Raw genomic sequence first — 18,353 nt, forward strand, 5'->3', positions numbered from 1 at the left:
ACCTTAAAAGTTAATTATCAGTTTACTCCTTTACTCTAACTGCATAACTTTGCAAAATGAATCTGCCTCAGCCATAGACTGCTGACCTCTTGTACCATGTTAAGTAATTAAATAAATAAATAAATAAATACTTTTTGGTGGGAAATAAATTAGATACAAGAAGTATGTTCCCCTGCAAAACTAGACAGGTCTTTATGGAAAACAAGAGTCTCAGAAACAATTAAATTGAATACACAAAGCTAAATATTTATTTTTTTCTACAAAAAATCCAAACATTGTCATGCTTTGTCAATTATACATAAATAAAACCCAGGACTCACAAGAGAAAAAGGGGGATAATGCAGCAACATCACCATATTAGGAAAATGGTACCTGCATCGTGTGTATTGTGCGTTTGATGTGTGTGTGTGTGATGTGAGTACTGTGGGGTGTAAACACTGTAAATCATGTCCACGGACATTATATAAAAGGAATCTGGGTTATGACTAAACAAATCTCACAATCAAAGCCCTTGTCTTCAAAGTTAGGTGGCCAAAAATAAGCATTTGTCAGATTTACTGTACACTCAGGTTGGAAAACAACTTCCAGTGAAACATTTTCGGCGTCACACTTTGTGGTTAAATCAGTGAAGCCATTTCATGATGAACAAGTCCATCTGACAAGCTCAACACACGCTGCAGCTCAACACCGTCTACATATGTTTTGAGTTTTCTGACAAAAGAGCGTATAAAGGCAGGTGTACAAACACTCAACAACCACATGTTTTGGGTCCAACGCACTTGGACTTGGGGTTATTAAATGCCTCACGGTCACCTGACCAAGTGAGAGGTTAACCAGTATATAATGATGGGCTGAAACACTGCGGTGGCCACAGTGATATAAAGGCGGAATTGAGGTTTGGCACTTGATCCAGTTCCCATGGAGTCCGAGGAGAGAGAGGGAAGGATTTTCATTTTCAAAGATCGCACCTGCGAAAACAGAAATATCTTTAAACCTGCAATTCGGGTTAAAATAATATTGGTTTTTCAGTAAAATATTGAAGCATATATAAACTAATTCAGGTATACTTTGCAGGAATTTCCTTAAAAAAAACAATGTTTAGATTCACACAGAAGTAACCCCGCTCAGTTATGACCCACTAGACACTAAACAGTTGGACTATAAAATCTAAACCTGAGGAGTACTTAAATTGTTGATGCAGATATTGATATATGTTTGGTGTATTATTAGCTGTCCTCTTTTCTTTGTGCATTCTGTATATTTGATTCTTCATTATTCTCTTTTCATAACAGCTCAAAAAAGAACAACTAAAATAGAGAAAAACAGCATGTAAATATCTTACCTGCTTATTAAATATATTGAATTATAATTACATTGGCAATTAGCACCCTTTCTGAACTGAAAATGTGCTACAGTGAAGAAACACTGCTACTGTGGGTAGGAAATCTACAGTTTTATCTTACAGCTATGCATGTGCTTCTAAATAATTATACATGCATTATACTTTTGCCAGATGGTATCTGAACAGTTTGATGAAAACTTTCTGTTCCGGTTTGTTCATACACAGGATTTGTTTAAATATTAACATAAATATCCAGTTTATAGTAATGCAACAATCTAATTTTCTGATTTGGATTGAGCAGAAATTAGTCAAAAAAAAAAAAACTTTCATTACTGATATATAAATATAGTTGATGACATCAATAAAGACTCAAAAATACTTACAATGAAGAACATAAGGGCACAAGAGGACCAGGCGAGGGCCACATAGTAACCATCACTGCCAAACAGTAAGCCGCACATCACTGTGAAGATCATCCTAGTGGAGAAGCATAAAAGATATTTCTAATGTTATTCAATGTGAATTTATAATGCAGTTAACATCAACCGACTTACATTTAACGATGCCTTATTTCCAAAGGTACTTTTTCACCACTGAGCTAAAACAGAATCAGTTAATCTACAATTTATTTTAGCAGTTCATTACTTTGGTTGTAATACACGAGTTAAAGCTTTGGTCTAAAATAACCTTCACACTGATCTGCTGTGTCAGTTAAAGGGACAGTAATACACCCCAAAATCAAAGAACTATTTCTCTCTACTGTATTACACCCGCCAACCGTATCACAGCTCAGAAGGATGCAAGGATTTTCTTGAGCAACTGGGTCATGATTTCTGGAAAGAGACATTGCTGTTGATTTTCTCAAATTCATATTTTGGCACTTTTCAGAACCACAAACCAACTGCCGTTAGTGCCATTATTTTGGAGAAAAGGCAGACATCTCTACGGCCGACGTCTACAACACTCTGCAACTCACACCAAATCTATCTAGACTGATAAATAACATTACAGGGAAGAGGATATTTTTTATTTTGGGGTGAACTGTCCCTTTAAATAGAATCGCACGCTTCTTAAGTACAACATGACATTTACCCAACATATTTGTATCCGCTGTAGGCGATGAGATCAAAGGTTGAGAGGTCGCTGTGTACCGTCAGCAGGTACAAACTCAGCAACATCACTAAGACCTCGATGATGATCCACACGAGGGCGGTGCTGGCACACAGTCCAAGAACCTCTGGACTGAACCTTCACATAAAGACAACACGCACTCCTTAACTTACTGGATACATATTTACTGTGAGTCACAAAGTAAATTAGATAAAGAAGAACAACTCACCGTTTTTGAATGCCGAGGGCCATTCCAGCAAGTAAAATGTAGGTTATGAAAGCCATTGCTAAAAGATAAAAAAAAAACACTCAATACACCATAGAGGCATCACAAAATGCTCTGTTATTGTGTATTTATAAAAAAAAAACTCACTTGGTATGTAAAGATCTGGTGCATTCACATCCTGTCTTGGAGTCAGTGGAGTGTCTCTATGGTAACGAACTTCCCAATCCTTACAACAACACAAATACAGTACAGTCTGTAGTCAATAGTGCTCTTTTTTTAATCCAAAGTGTCTACAAAATGGAAAAACTTAGCTTACATTAAACACAAAAAAAGGATTAAAAACTAGTGAAGGTTAAAGCTCGGTGACAAAAAAGGGGTTACAGCAAGTAAAAATGGAGTATATAAATAGTAAAACATAACACTTCAAGCCAAATAATAACAGGGCTCCTACACGTTCCTCTTTTCAAAATCCCATACTTTTCCAGAAACAAATTTCCAGATTTCTTGGTAGAACTTTTAAATGTTTTTTCACATCTTGAGTACAATTTGTTTAATTTTCTTAGGTAAATAAATTGTCTAAAAATCTACCTGTTAACATGTATGTTATATTCTGACTGTGTATGCTATTATATTGCTAAATAATTGCCAGAAGGTTGTATATCAGTAATGTAGCTAACACAAGTTTATCTCTGCCCAGAGACAAAGAAAAGTAGCTGGTGCTTCCTTTACTTTATTTTCTCTTAGCATATTGATCGAGTAATATTATATTACTTACTGTTATCTAGTCTCATATTTAGTTTATATATGCTATATATTGTATTTTATATTTACTACACATTGGCTTTGCTTCTATGCTATTTTAGTCCTTGTATGTTGCACACTTTGTATCCGCACTAACTAACTAACTTCATTTTGAAACCACTGCGCAGCAATTTCCCTCTGCTCTTACTGTTTATCCCTCCATATTTTTAGTTTCTATTCATCCCCCACACAAAAATAGGCTGAAAAAAGTTAAATAATTTTATTTTGCACAGCATATGTGTACCTTGTTTATTCGCTTTGTCCATGGAAACAACGATAAACGCAGTCATAGAGGTATAGTTTCCTTGGTCTGTTTCCTTTTCTGATAACGACATCACTGCTTGACTCATAAAAGTTCGGATTTTTAAGGATACTGCCCCATTTACGGTCAAACTAATTTGGTTTGCGAATGTCTGGATTTGGTTCAGTTTTAAGGCACCTGAGGCAGAGCTGTTATGCAGGCCGTGACGTACCGGCTTAGAGGCGGGTCTGCGTAGGAGTGCGTGTTCAGTTGGACGCCATAGCCTACTTCTTACCGTACTTACGACATCAAGCTTGCCCCTGCATGAACTCTCACACTAACATTTTGGCTGCCTGCTCCGAAGGCCACAAAAAAACCACACTTTGTAAGATCAATATAGTATTATTTTCCAATACTCTTTTTTTCCAGATTTATCCCAACCTGAATATTACTAAAATCCACACTTTTCAATACTGCATAGGAACTGTTAGAACTGTGGGAAAATGCATTAAGACTCTTTAGTCTTGCTTTTAGCAAATCAGGTCTTTTAGGGAGATTTTGCTCTTTGTGTAGTTTGTACTTTATCAGGACACAGCATGTTTGCAGTGGTGACTTAGTTCACAATCTAAACAAGTCATTGAACCATGACTGGGCTCAGTGTGCTTTATATCCGCACTGGGAATCAGAGTATACGATGTTCACAAGGGAAGCCTGAGTAGTGATTAAGTGGTTGATTATTTTCTTTGTGTGGTTTCAGAGTGATAAGCGGGTGAAAATATGATACCAGGGGAAATTATCAAGCACTTATGCACACTATTAAATATTTTGTTTCGTCCCGTGCGTTGATGTCGGACAAAGTGTGATGGGATGAATGACTCTGATTACCTGATGTGTGTACGGGAACATGAGGATCATAAGTTTCTTCAATACATATCTGGTGTCGACGGCGAAGAAGTATTTCAGCTTGTTCACAGACATGAATCTGCTGATCTGAAAGGCAAAAGAAGAGCAAACATTAACTAAACAGACGAGTAGTGACAGTCTGCCAAAATAAATAAATATGGTTGAGTCACGGTCATTTGTAAAGAAGGCTGTGCCTGCCCTGAGGGTTTGTGCATCACTTTGACATCCAGTCTGCGTAGTTTGAATCACCTGCAAATCTAAGTTGCAAATCCAGTAGAACAACATCATTTTTTAAGTGTCATACAAAGGCCATACATTCATGTATAATGTTCTACCTTAATTTTGAGGAAAATCATAGACTATTATTATATATGAGTAAGCTCAGAAAGTGGTCTGCTTGATTGAAAACCTGCTGTCTAACAATGACACCCCTTAGACATTAAATTTTAAATTGTGAAAAGGCTCTGGGTGTGATATACATCAGGCAAAGAAGCATTGGAGAGTAGCTGAAGAGCAGAAAGTAAAACGCTGTTCCTTGAGAGTGACCAAGTCAATACAAGAACACAAACACTTAAGTTACTGAGTCACTCTTTCGGACAAAAATTAAATATAAAGGCACAAAAAATACTTTTTTTTCCACAGCTGTAAAGCAAATTGCTGCATCTGACTGCAGATGACTGTTCCCCTATTTAGACCCATATTATTATCACATTAAGAGTTAGACTGTGTCTTGATCTATACACTTAGTCACAGAGAAACTTCAAAACCTTGTAAAAATGTTTCAGAGTGTGCTTGGTGCATATAAACCTGTATTTACAACTTCCGACTTGACTGAATCACCGTAGGCTAGGACTGCCAGTTCTCTAGTCTGGGCTAAAACCTTATTTATAGGTCACTGGGTTAACAGCTCATCTCCTCCATACAAACACATCTTACTGTGAAAATCCTGCTTTTTCTCACCTCTTTGTTTACCATATCCTTTCCTTGGTTGGCTAACGAGGAACCGTACATCATTGCAGCGTTGGCCATTGGGTCTGCAAACAGGTTGTTCGACCCAGCCCCCCCGTGCATGTCATGTGAGGGTCCTGCCATATTGTATCCAGGAGTGTAGTATCCTTGGTTGTTCATTGGTGGCGCAGAACTGGTGTCCTCAAACAGGACAGAATCTGCAGCGGGGGGAGCTGCACGAGCTCTGGGTTTAGCTGTGGAAAAGGTGGACACAACAGAGTAAATGGAAGCATTTGAATTTTTATATATATATATGTGTATATATATATATATATATATATATATATATATATATATATATATATATATAGAGAGAGAGAGAGAGAGAGAGAGAGAGAGAGAGAGAGTATATATCTATAGAGAGAGTGGCCCAGTTAATCAAAATATTATACAAATTGCAATATGGCCAAGTGCAACATCCAAACCAAAGGAGCTATTCCAGATATTCCATATGTCTCAACCACAATATCAGTCAAAATAATCATAATGTGATCTTTTTTTATACATATCATGCAGCCCACCCTAACTGTTTTTGTATATTATGTTACTTAAGACATTCCAATATATCAGTTCAGTACCTTGTTCAGAGAGAAACAGTACCCTTTGACAACCAAGACAACATGAGTAGCTTTGTCACTTTATTTGATTTCACTAAAGTTAATCCAAAATGTGGCCACATCTTTTGTTAAAATCACTACCCTAATATCAGTGCGCAAAGATTACACTCAGTTATCAGTTTATTAGGTACCCGAAACTAAATCTAATGCAGTGTAATGAAAAGTAATGCAGCTCTGTTATAAATCCTACCTAAACAAATGGTATATTTTTAAAGTTTGGCTCAAATTGTTTTATATGTTTTGTTTGTTTGTTTGTTTGTTTCACGGACATGTTGGAGGCTGTAGACGGTGGTGTATATTAAACTATACTGCATTGGTGCTACAGTTTTGTCAACCCCGTGTATATCACTTAGGGTAGACATGATTACCAGCGTGCAGGTAAGAGTTATTTTAGTACTGGTATAATAAACTACATTACTTTCAGTTAGGTGCACCTAATTGTGGTACCCAAGAAAGTAATATTTTCCTAAAAATGTCATAACGTCTGAATATGCAATAAAATTTCCACTTTACTTGATTGAATATGATAAAGAACAACACTGTAATAATTTGACCAATAATATTTCATTTATTTTTTACCATAATACCTTTAAACATTATTGGGAATGTATTAAACAGCACACAGTGATGCAAACTTTGCCTTGGCAAAAAAAAATGCTGTTACTCATCAAGGGTGTAAAAAGTATCCAGCGGTCACGCCCTCTTTAAAACTACAAAGTAAGTACAAGATTTACTAAATTTTCAGGAAATTCTCACATTATTGGGTGCTACAGTCATGACCTGGGATCACAATGTATATCACCAGTCATGTGACAGCACTGCTTGCACTCTGGGTGTCTTCCTCCAAGAAAATAGGAAGCAGAAACTATTGACGGATATTTTGCGAAATTTTTACAAAATACTCAACAGATGGTGACACGGTGAATCATATTTCCACTTACTTGCTCGGTAACCTTGGTGTGGCAAGTCCATTGTGACGTTCGCTGACGTTAGCTTAAAATAAAAACAATTACACGTTAGCTACAATTGCGCTTATTTAAGTTACATTCATTCATCCTTGGCGATGTAGCTAAATGAAGCACCGTGATGTCAAACCACAGATGACAACCGATCGCATTATATTACCTGTTAGATCAGTGAAACACCAGCTATCAACACCCTGATGCTAACACCTGCTAGCTAACCTACGTGTAAACTTATTTATGGTTATCACTGCTGCTAATGCTAGCTAACTTACCTAGCCAGGCGAGCTAAGTTAAAAACATCATATTTCCGAGTACTACTCGGTGGAGGCGCACGGGTGATAAACACATATTTAACAGCAGCGGGGTAAAACGCTTACAGAGCTTGTTTTGGGGATAATGTTACAACAATGAAGTAAATATCGAGCACAGGAGCACTTACCTCCTCAGCTAACGCTGTTAGCTAGCTACGTGGCTGCAGACTGTCGGGCTGATCCCACCCATCCGCTGCGGTTGGCTGACTTCAGTGTGCCTGCGTGGCAGAAAGCATGTAAGCTCAAACCAGGAAAGTACACAGTTGTACCAACACACACAGCGAAGAGGTAACGTTACTGCAAACACTGTATTTCCATCAGTGCGCAGCTGTTTGTGAGGATAGCAGGGTAGGTTGTTTTTTAGCTTTAGGGAGCCATGATGAACTTAAATCACCTCTGAGCAGGAAACTGTGTCACTGTCGCAAAAAGACACGTTTTCACGAGTTATATCCGAAAAAGATCACCCAGAACATTGTTATATTCATTACACGTCAATGCATGAAGTCAAGATAGATTTTAAAAGGTAACAATTGAGAAATTGGCAAGTTTATTTACCAAAGTAGTCTCTTAAGTCCAGTGTTAATGTTAGATTTTAAAACTCATCCTTTGATGTTTGAAAGCAAAAGGTTGAAGACTAAATACTGAAATAAACAAAAAAAAAAAAAAAAGCCTTGATTGGCACTCTGGTCATGCATGCTGGTTAATTAGTGCAAATGCTTTATTTTAAGCAACATTTTAAATGACAAGCGATTTTGATGAAGTATCACTATTTTAAGCTTATATCTTCTTTTGTTTTTTTTGATCAAAGTGTTCATGTCCATTGGACATTTGGAAATCAAACAATAATTTCTGTTTTACAGTTTCTGGCTATAAGTAATGGTGCAATTTTGGTGATTTTTCTTTAAAAGGCATGTTTTCTTTAAAAACTGGCAGTAAAATAATACAAAATACAGCCGTTTGGAGTTGTATGCCCCTCCCCTAAGCCAAAATTTAAAAAATATAAGTTCCTCCCCAGTGTTTAAAAAACTGATATGCCTCTTCCTTTTTGCACCACCCCAACCCCTCTCATAAATAATAAACAATCCCTTAAATGACACAGTATTTTAGGCAAACGTTGTACTTATTTGTATTGTTTACTCTGTTCAATTCATCCCATATGGTTATAGTAACTATGCCTACATACTTTTAAGATTTGATGACTTCATAAAACTTAATGTAAACTACAAAACAGCAAATTGTATAATGCGGTTGAAATTAGCTCCATCTGGACCAGCTGCAATGCTGCTGCTTTCACTTTTGTTACTTGGGAAGGGTTGCTTAAATAGTTATACTTACTATATTGATATAGCCTGTTTAAACAAGGGCTGGACAACACATCAATATATTATACAATACGGTGACGTGACACTAGATATCGTATTAGATTTTGGATATCATAACATCTAAGTGTTGTCTTTTCATGTTTTTAAAGGTTGCAGCATCGTAAAATGGTGTAACTTTCTGAACGTACTGGAATATTCTAGCTTTTTCCTTTACCTAATTAATCTAATTCATTAGAAAATAAATCCACAGTAGCAATGATTATTTATCAAAACCTTTATTCTATTATTATTTTATTCTATTAAAAGCAGCAACAGTTAATGGTGCAATATTGTTGCAATATCTATATTGAGATATTAGATTTTCTCCATATCACCTATCCCTGCATATATGGTTTTTTTATTTTAGGATTTTTACTTTTACCACCTCAACTGTAATAGACAGTGCTTCAGAATCAGTACTTTTACTTCTATTACCTGTACATTTTACTGCTAATGCATCCTTAGTTTAAGAAGTAAAATTCTAAGCTAAAAAGAAATTATATATATTTTATTATTTTACATTATATTTTCCACACCATTTGCAGTATTTGAATGATTGTAATTTCATATTCGCGAAATTCTGTGTATCTGAGGTCTTCATTACTTGATATAATTACTTGTAAGACTTGACCTACATACAGCATGTGAAAATGATCTCAACAAACCATGATCTGAACAATCAGAACTGTCTTTATACCTATTTGTTCAAAACTGCACTGACACTGCAATCTCAAGATTATCTTAAGCACGAATTGACAAGGCATGAATCGCAACACCCACTCTACCAATTAATTCAAGTGTGTGGCATGAGGATGCTGTTTAACTCTGTGAAGCACGTGTATGTGGGAGGATGTGTGGGTGGGTGGGTGTGGAAGAGTTTTTTTAGGGTGAGTAAATGGTAATGGAATCTAAACTGCCTTTACCCCATCCAGAAAATAGTTAACTTTTGTAGAGAAAGAGAGAAACAGTAAACAACAACTTACTCACATCCTCTCGTGTGAATTTACATAAACTGAAAAACAAAACTTTTATTTGTTCAATAAATTGGGCGTGTCTGATGAGCAGGCGTTTCATAATCAAATTAGACATGAAAGAATTAGCTCAGGCATAAGTGACAACACAATTAAAGGGAAAAGATACTTGACATGTTGGGACATGTCACAATTACAGGCAGAGCCAGTGTGGCATCATTACATTCCTGAAGCTTTAGTCATCTGAGCTCACCTTTACCCCATATTCCCTTCATATGATACTGTCAGTCACATTAGAGGAAAAAAATGCTGCACATTTGGTCTCATTATCTCAGGGTGTCATGTTGAAATCTGAAATATGAGACTCGGCAGTGAAATTGGCCGATGAGCCAACAGGTGGCTTTAAATGTCATGCTCCTGGCAGGTTTTTTTCATTGTCTCTATTCTCATTCATAAGTTACGAAGAAACCGAAGCCCACAGTTTAATGTCCTAATTTCTATATAGATACGGATAATTAATTTGCATTACATTTTCAGTCTTTTCTCCCAAAATTAGACTTTTTTGTAACAGAAACTGTCTTTTCAATTAACTTCTGTGATTCTTTTTAAAAAATTGACAATGCACTCCCAGGAGAAGAATTTAGGAGTAATATGAGACACTAGTGCAACAGTCAGCAGCTAGCAGAAATCAGCCTTTGCCGGGAACTCTGTCCTTTGGGACTGCAAGGTCAGCAGCTGTTGTGACAGACTAAGCTCACTGAATCTACAGCATGCAGTTTTTGAATCTTTACTAGGTGCTATATTGTGCTTGCGAGTAAAAAAACAGTCGTTGGAACGGATGGTGATATAATTGAGCAGCTCTGTGCAGATGCACTGACTCATCTCCACAGGCATGCGTGCACATTGATGTGGTTTGTGAAGTGAGAGTAACTGCCAAAAACCTCAAGACAATCAGGCACATGCACCCAGCGTTACCCACACTGTAATCTATTTCACCACCAATCCTGTAGCATATATGCAACCTTGAGATTTCTTCATATTTAAGATTAGTTTAGAGTAGTTGCAGTAATAGTAGCAGCATGGTAGTGGTATTAGAGAAGCATTTTTTTTGTCTTCCTGCTGTTATTCTCATTGTAAGAGTATTATATTATCAGACCTGACAGCTATATGTTTAAAAAGAAATGGCTGTGTAAAAGTATTTGTACATTTAAAGCCCACAAGTTTAATTTAAAGTGTTATTATGAAGGAATTATACTTTTAATTTGTTTATTTATTGCTAAATTCAAATGTTTCATCAAATACAGGGCATATTTAAATAATAGTAAACTACAATTTAACCCTTTGCAACCTGGATCACATCACTTTTCTTGAGCTGCTCTCAGACACCTTTCACAAGTATTTAAACCTTCGAACCATGAGCAAATTGGTATGATTTATTTCAGGAATATGGCAGAAAAAGCAGTGAGCAACTTGGCAAGAAATGCCCTGCAAATGGCAAGGAATTAACAGGTTTAGAAAGTAGTTTTAAAAAACACTGGGAAAGGGCGCCGGGTAGCTCAGTTGGTAGAGCAGGTGCCCTTAATTCAGAGACTATATGTCCTTAGTGTAGCGGCTTTGGGTTCGAGTCTGACTGGCAGCCCTTTGCGGCATGTCATCCCACTCAGATCAGTTCATTTCAATTCAAGGAGGCTTTATTGGCATGACCATAATCAAAAGGTGTTGCCAAAACACATTTTAGCATTTTTTTTTTGTAGCAGGGACCCTATAGAGCAAGAACAGTTATGTCAGCAGCACACTATGTCACTGTCTGTCTCATTCCCATTTCCTGTTTTCCTCAATAGTTACCCCCCCCCCCCCCCCCCCCCACACACACACACATATATATATATATACTACTTTTAAGGAATTTTTCTTGTACTTTTTACTAGTTTCTAATTTTAGTAATTTTCTCTTGAGTCTTGAGATGTCAAGCCAATTTGCTGAGGTTTCAAAAGGATTAAGGATTTTTTTTTTTTTTAATTTTGCCCAAGTAGGTATTTACTTTAAATATGTCACCTTAGCGTAAATAAACTTTCTAAGTGAAAGCACTTCCACTGTAGTAGGAAACTAGTAGTGGCGTTTCAACCACTGCCTCAGTGGTGGTTTCTGCCTGAGGATTCCCGAGCTCAACTCTCAGGAGGAAATTCTCACCATATATGGTCAATGACGTCACCACGCACGTGGTTCGATTCGTGAGAGGTTCCAGACGACGACACTATTTCCCGTAACTTCGGAGGGGCGTGGTGAACCTATAGTGCCGCTTTAAGAGTTTACAACCTCACAATCATTCCCAGACTTTGGCTTCTAGGTGTGTGACTAAGGACGAGGGGATGTACTGAAAGTCGTTTTCGGAAGTTTTAAGGCGATTTGAAAAAAAAGTGAGGCGATATTTTCTTCCTTGTTCCCCCTTGGAGACATACCCGGTTGGACTCTACCGACTTACCGCAATAAGGTGGGCTTACCCAGAGTTTGAATTGACATACGAGAATCAAAGTACTTGCGTTAGACCGGAGGGCTTATAGCACCAGCTGGATTCAATTTTATTTTCATTTAAAACAGAGAGGATGTATCGAAACTTTGGAAGTCAAGGAAGTCAAGGGAGAGGCAACCAGGAGTATACAGGCAGCGTCTCTGGGTCAAACTCTCTGGGAAACACCAGCACTTCCACCACACAGCAGGAGCAGGTAGGTGTGCTTCAGTTAAAGTATGCCACAGGTTATCTCAGACAGCTAGGGATCAAATCGGTAAAAACTAAGTGTAAACTTAGCTGTAAATGTAAAAAAAAGTTTTGAATTTCCAGCTACAATAAAGTAATAAATATGTAATACTGTAAATACCATCATATAGAATTGTGTTTTATCTGTTAAAGTTATACTGTATCTGTATGTATTAAGTTAATACATGTTCACGATCATAATCGTGATCATCATTTGTGTTTTACTGTTTTGCATTTAGAGTAGTAGTAAATACTGTAAATGTCTTATCATATGTAATTTTGTATTTACAACTTATTATGCCATAGGTGTATGTAATAAATTAAACTCAATATACATTAACACTCATAATATTCTTCTTCATCACTTATGTTTTACTTTTTTGCATTTAGGCTTGATCAATAGTTGGATTCTGTTACAGTGCTATTGCTAACTTTAACCACACATTTTCTTTTCAATGTTTTTTCCCCCAGAAGTTTACAATGGCTGGCAGTAGTCAGTTCGTACCAAGCCTCAATGCCATCACAACCAACCAGGACCTCCAGTGGCTGGTCCAGCCCTCCCTCATGCACCCACCAGGCCCCTCACGGTCTCCAATACCTCCTTACCCAGGCCTCTCAGGGGCACGGCCGCTGGGTCCGCCACCCTCCCATCCCCATCTGCTCAGACCAGGGGTCATAAGAGCAGCTGCAAACCCTTCTGGGTCGACAAGGCGCAGGAACGATGAACATGTAAGAAAGAAGACATTAAATAACTGAAACTTTACGAACATATATATGATATCAACACTGCTAATTGTGAATTCATTGCATTTCTGCTGTTTGAAAAGCAAGATGTCAACCTGAGAGAATGTAAACGGATCTCTCTCGGGAGTCATATTTTTCCCAGAGGGGATGCAGATTTTGAGGTGTGGACAGTAGCTCGATCATTTTGGCGCAACTAATGTGTAATATCCTGTAATACCCTGTGTGTCATATCCTTCAGACTTACACATTACATGAATCCATTTAAAAGTTGCATAAGGATCAGATTAGGTTATGTAGAGGTGTTATTTTATCTGTTGTTTAAGTATGTTTAAAAAAAGGAGATTTGGCAAACACACACTATTTATGTCCTTTGATGGTGTTTACTTTGAGTCGATGTTGACTCAGTGAAATTATCACCAGTGACACACTGTTCTCAAAGATTTACTTTTTGTCAGCAGCGCAATGTCAAAAGTAGATATCACACAAAGATGTTAAATTGACACAGTTCAGTTTAACCCTTAAGAGCTGTTATCATGTTTGCCAGCACCACAGTGACGGTTTCAGGTTTCATCAGGCACATGTTGGCACACATCCCCGTCACAGTTTTGTTCTTGGAGTTGTTATTTCATAGTACAGGAAGTCGACTGTCATGTGACTCACAGGGGCAAGTCATGTTGAGTGACTCACACCTGAGTCATCGCTGGGGTCTGAGAGTGACTCATCACCACCAGAAAGGGCGGGAAATATTGGATCAACGGCAATTATTCAGTAGGGCACTGGATTAAGTCGGAGTGAGGGTGTTACAAAGGCACAAAAGGCTCAGACATTTCAAATCATTCAGCCGCCATGACTGTGATGACTCAGTGCACGCACATGGTGGTAGTGTTTCTCCTGTGTCTGGTAGGCGATGGTGCACTCCCAACACGTCTCCCTTTATGTTTCATGTGTAGAGTTTTTAGCTCAAAGCAATGTTTCACAATCCAACTTTGACATTTAGCGAGGTCAAGAGTGTGAGTCACTGTGATGTTAACCTATTTTATGTGTATTATAACCTTTATTCTTCTCTTTCTCATCAAAGTTATCCCAGGAAGAGCTGGAGAGACGAAGAATAAGAAGGGAGCGGAACAAACTGGCAGCAGCAAAATGCCGCAATCGCCGCCGGGAGCTGACAGACACACTGCAAAACGTGAGTGAAGATTGTACAAATGTCATGTTAAAGTTGTAGTTACTAATTTATATTAAAAAAAACCCAACTATTGTCATATTTTCTCAATCACTATATTTACACAGCATTAAATGAGACAGATACTCTGTGAAAGAAAATCATACTCCTTTTCCTACTCCACTGTAGTGTAGCTCTTCTGATGGCCTTACTGCGTAAAACAACCAGTCAGAACTGAGGAGTCACAAACGCAGCTGTCAATCATGTCCTTCACTGCTCATGAACTGTGGTCAAACTGTCAAACGTAGCAGCACTGATCAAATATGAATCAAGATTCTGCTACTGCATTGCCCATTTCTCACCTTAAATGTTTCAGAAACATATCACTGCTGTCAAGCGCAAACCTCCTATCTCCAAAATTGCTATTTTTCAGGAGAAAAAACGCTTTGTTTTTAAATAGATCCAATGGCAATAGGTTTAGTCACAAGCTTTTTAAATACATTTAATTGGTTGAGAAATGGTAAAACCCACTGACAGACGTAAAAGGGATCAATATAATTAATTTATGGGGGGAAAAAATTGTGAAATAGCGAGAGGTTTGCGCCCAACAATGACAATATTTAAGTTTACTGTTTAGCTGTAAATTTAGAAAGTGGCGTGTCTTGGTATGTCGGTTGACTACTTCTGACATAATGGTGGCGTTACAAACTTTCTAATTTTTCAGCTCGTCAGTACACTAAAATATGTTTTTGAAAACATTTGAGGCTAGAAATATTCAATGTAGTAACAGAATCTTGATTCATATTTGATCCGCGCTGCCTCGTTTAACAGTCATACAGCAGCTCAAAAGCAGTTTTTGAGATGATTGACGGCTGTGTTACAGATTTAGCTGCTCTGATTGTTTTCAACATATTCTCATTCTAACTTGTATATCCTGCTGCTATTTGTTATTTTGGATATCGTTCTGGAACGCCATGTTAATTTATGCTCATTACATTCATTGTGCCTTTTCAAAATACACTTCAGTTTTCACAGGAAATGTGTTTCTGCTCGTTAGATGCATATGGTCTTTTTCAGAACAAACTTTCATCTTCGGTAAAATGCCTTGAATTTACATAAATCCTTGTGCAAGAAAAGCACATGGTTAAGTTTGGATAAAAACATCACATTTGGGCTCAACATTCATACGAGAAGCAAAAAGCGGGCTCCCAGGTGAAAGTCCAGAGTTTGTTGGACCCATCCACCTCCCCTCCCTCCTTCTCTATAAGGACTTTCCAACTCAGCATTGCAACTAGCAGTACTTCAAACAGAAGCTGTCTGACGGTGTTATAAAGTAATGCTGTGTATCGTACTGCTGCAGAAGGTGTCTTTTTGTGAAGATGTCTGACACCAAAATCACTGACCAAGCGGCAGAATTTCACAAATTGGGAATGAGAGCGTGCTGCTGTTATCAGTGTGTCATGGTAGATTCATGCAAATGTCATTAGAGGGAAAAGGAGAGAGAGGAGGCGGGACATTTTTTTTTTCACATATTATCTGTCTCATGTATATTTTTCAGAATATAGTGACAGTTTCAGTAAATATTACATGAAGTAATTTTAATAAAAGTTGCCAGAGGTAGAGCGGGTACCCCATGTGCAGAGGCTGTGTCCTTGTCGCAGCAGCCGCAGGTTTGACTCCAGCCTCGGCCCTTTGCTGTATGTCATCCCCTCTCTCAACCCGTCACGCACTTGAGCTGTCCTATCCATATAAAGGCCCAAAGCAAAAAATTCATCTTAAAACAAATAAATAAAAAATTACCAGCTGTAACTTTAATACTTGAAATGCAGAGTTGATGGTTTCAGTGAGACATGGGACAATTTACATTTTTGTCTGTGTTTCTCTGCTTGGTGTAGGAGACTGATGCTCTGGAGGATGAAAAGTCCCGTCTACAGAAGGAAATAGCTGAACTACAAAAGGAGAAAGACAAGCTTGAACTGGTCCTGGAGGCTCATCGTCCCATTTGTAAAATAGAGGACTCAGATTCAGATTCTGACCCGAATACATCAATGTCCTCTTTGGGAGGCATCAAACTGGAGCCACAGGACTTCAGCAACCCCAGACCCTCGACCAGTGTGCCTGCTAAGACGGAGAAGCCCAAACCAAAGATAACCCTCCCCACTAAGCGTGTGACGTCCGCCGCCTCTGCTGTCACCACTGAATCAGAGTCTCTCCACACCCCGGTTCTCACATCTACTCCCTCTCTCATACCCTTCACAGCTGGTATGGTTTTCACCTACCCCCCTGCTCCGCTAGACACCAGCGCCTCCATCACCTCCAGTGCTACATCACATCAGGGAAACGTCCCCCAGTCTCAAAACCCACAGCCCTGCGGGATCGCTCACCGCCGCAGCAGCAGCAGTGGAGACCAGTCTGATCACTCACTGCACTCCCCGACCATCCTCACCCTGTGATTGACGGCACGGTCACCCCGGCAAAACACTAATGTTCGTTTCATCATATGTGACAAAACAGATCTCTGGGAAACACGAGAAAAATGGAAATGATTGTGATAACCATTTCAAAATGACCTGCATGCATGTGCTTTATTTCTTCTCTTTAGAGAGTTGAGTCTTTACTTAGATATTATGCAAATTAGTGGCACTATCAGGATTTGAATGTTACGCTCTTTATAGTATTGATATAAAGTCTTTATATTTCTAATTATCAGATAGAATAAGTATATTTGAGGTTTATTCTGAAAGAATTGCATGCAGAATGATATAATTACATAAGCTTTTTAGAAACAACTGTGATAACGCCACCTAACAACATATGAATAGCTATAATTCAGTATAATGTTGACTTTAATGACTTTATACATTGTTACATTGTGTTAAGTAACACTTTCTAAACTTCCTCACCTAGGGAAATAGAGTACCTATGAATAAATGGTCCTTATTTTTATATGAATCTTTGAAAGAATTCTAATATTGTCTATACAAATGATTGACCACTAAGGCTGGGCCATAGGAGTTAATACAGATGATATAATCACATATTTATTTTTGAAAATGTAATATATTTTTGGTAATGTGGTTATTGTCTGAGACAACTGAACTGTTTTGGTGGGCAGTGCCTTACTTTTATCTTTTGTCAAAGCTGTACGACTTCACAGACAATAAAGAGAAAAGATTCATAACTGCAAAGTTGTGTCACTGTAATGTTGTTTTAAATAAAAACAAAATAACCGGAGGATATGATTATACTTAAATGCACCTTAAAAATAACATATTCATCAGGCTCAGTTGAGAATGAATCAGTGAAAGGTCTAGTGTTGGCATGTCCGAAGTCCCTGTGTCTGCTTCTGACCCTCGAATCAATTTAAAATGGCCCTTGGCCTTAAGTTCAAAATATACTTTATGTGGCCCACAACACAATATTGTTAAATCTAGCAAGATCACTTTGCATTTTCTTCCCTACACCTCACAAAGGCAGGAGTATCATACTGTATGTGCATCAAGTAAAAACTTTGCAGGCGTAATTGATAAGTATTCATAAATGGTAAGGAAGCAAATGGGACAGTTACCTAACAGCAGACGTTTCTTGCTCGGTAGCACATGCAGCCACAGCAAAGAGGTTTAGGATCGACAGTGAGGACCACTGGTCTCAGGAGCGGTGCTGAATACTATTTCACTGAACAATGAAACAGTTGCATTGGTTACATTTGTATGGCATTTTAAAATATTTTTTAAATAATCCATTTGATGCGAGAAGCAGCCTACCCCAGCTATTTTTCACATAATTTAATCTGGTCCCCATTCAACAAAGTTTGCACACCCCTTGTTTAGTGTGTG

The 18,353-nt window shown here is 38.0% G+C and overlaps 2 protein-coding genes across 3 annotated transcripts; one reads left to right on the forward strand and one right to left on the reverse strand.

The window, feature by feature from the left end:
• Positions 1 to 258: 258 nt before the first annotated feature.
• Positions 259 to 7,854, reverse strand: yif1a (Yip1 interacting factor homolog A (S. cerevisiae)). 2 transcript variants are annotated; one of them, XM_042493701.1, is made up of 9 exons: positions 7,653 to 7,854; positions 7,190 to 7,241; positions 5,584 to 5,825; positions 4,606 to 4,710; positions 2,826 to 2,904; positions 2,682 to 2,739; positions 2,435 to 2,590; positions 1,726 to 1,819; positions 259 to 968 (listed from the first exon to the last, which is right to left on the reverse strand). In XM_042493701.1, the coding sequence occupies exons 2-9, from the start codon at positions 7,218 to 7,220 to the stop codon at positions 810 to 812; spliced, it is 924 nt and encodes a 307-aa protein (XP_042349635.1). In that variant the 5' UTR covers positions 7,221 to 7,241; positions 7,653 to 7,854; the 3' UTR covers positions 259 to 809. The 2 variants fall into 2 exon arrangements, with proteins under 2 accessions (XP_042349635.1, XP_042349636.1); XM_042493702.1 differs by lacking the exon at positions 7,653 to 7,854 and adding an exon at positions 7,374 to 7,392.
• A 4,332-nt stretch (positions 7,855 to 12,186) lies between these two features.
• Positions 12,187 to 17,702, forward strand: fosl1a (FOS like 1, AP-1 transcription factor subunit a). Its single transcript, XM_042493623.1, has 5 exons — positions 12,187 to 12,347; positions 12,455 to 12,579; positions 13,083 to 13,340; positions 14,434 to 14,541; positions 16,413 to 17,702. Exons 2-5 carry the CDS (start codon positions 12,460 to 12,462, stop codon positions 16,968 to 16,970), a joined length of 1,044 nt encoding a protein of 347 aa, XP_042349557.1. The 5' UTR covers positions 12,187 to 12,347; positions 12,455 to 12,459; the 3' UTR covers positions 16,971 to 17,702.
• Positions 17,703 to 18,353: the final 651 nt, after the last annotated feature.

Source organism: Plectropomus leopardus, chromosome 9, assembly GCF_008729295.1.
Source record: "Plectropomus leopardus isolate mb chromosome 9, YSFRI_Pleo_2.0, whole genome shotgun sequence".
NCBI lineage: Eukaryota > Metazoa > Chordata > Actinopteri > Perciformes > Serranidae > Plectropomus > Plectropomus leopardus.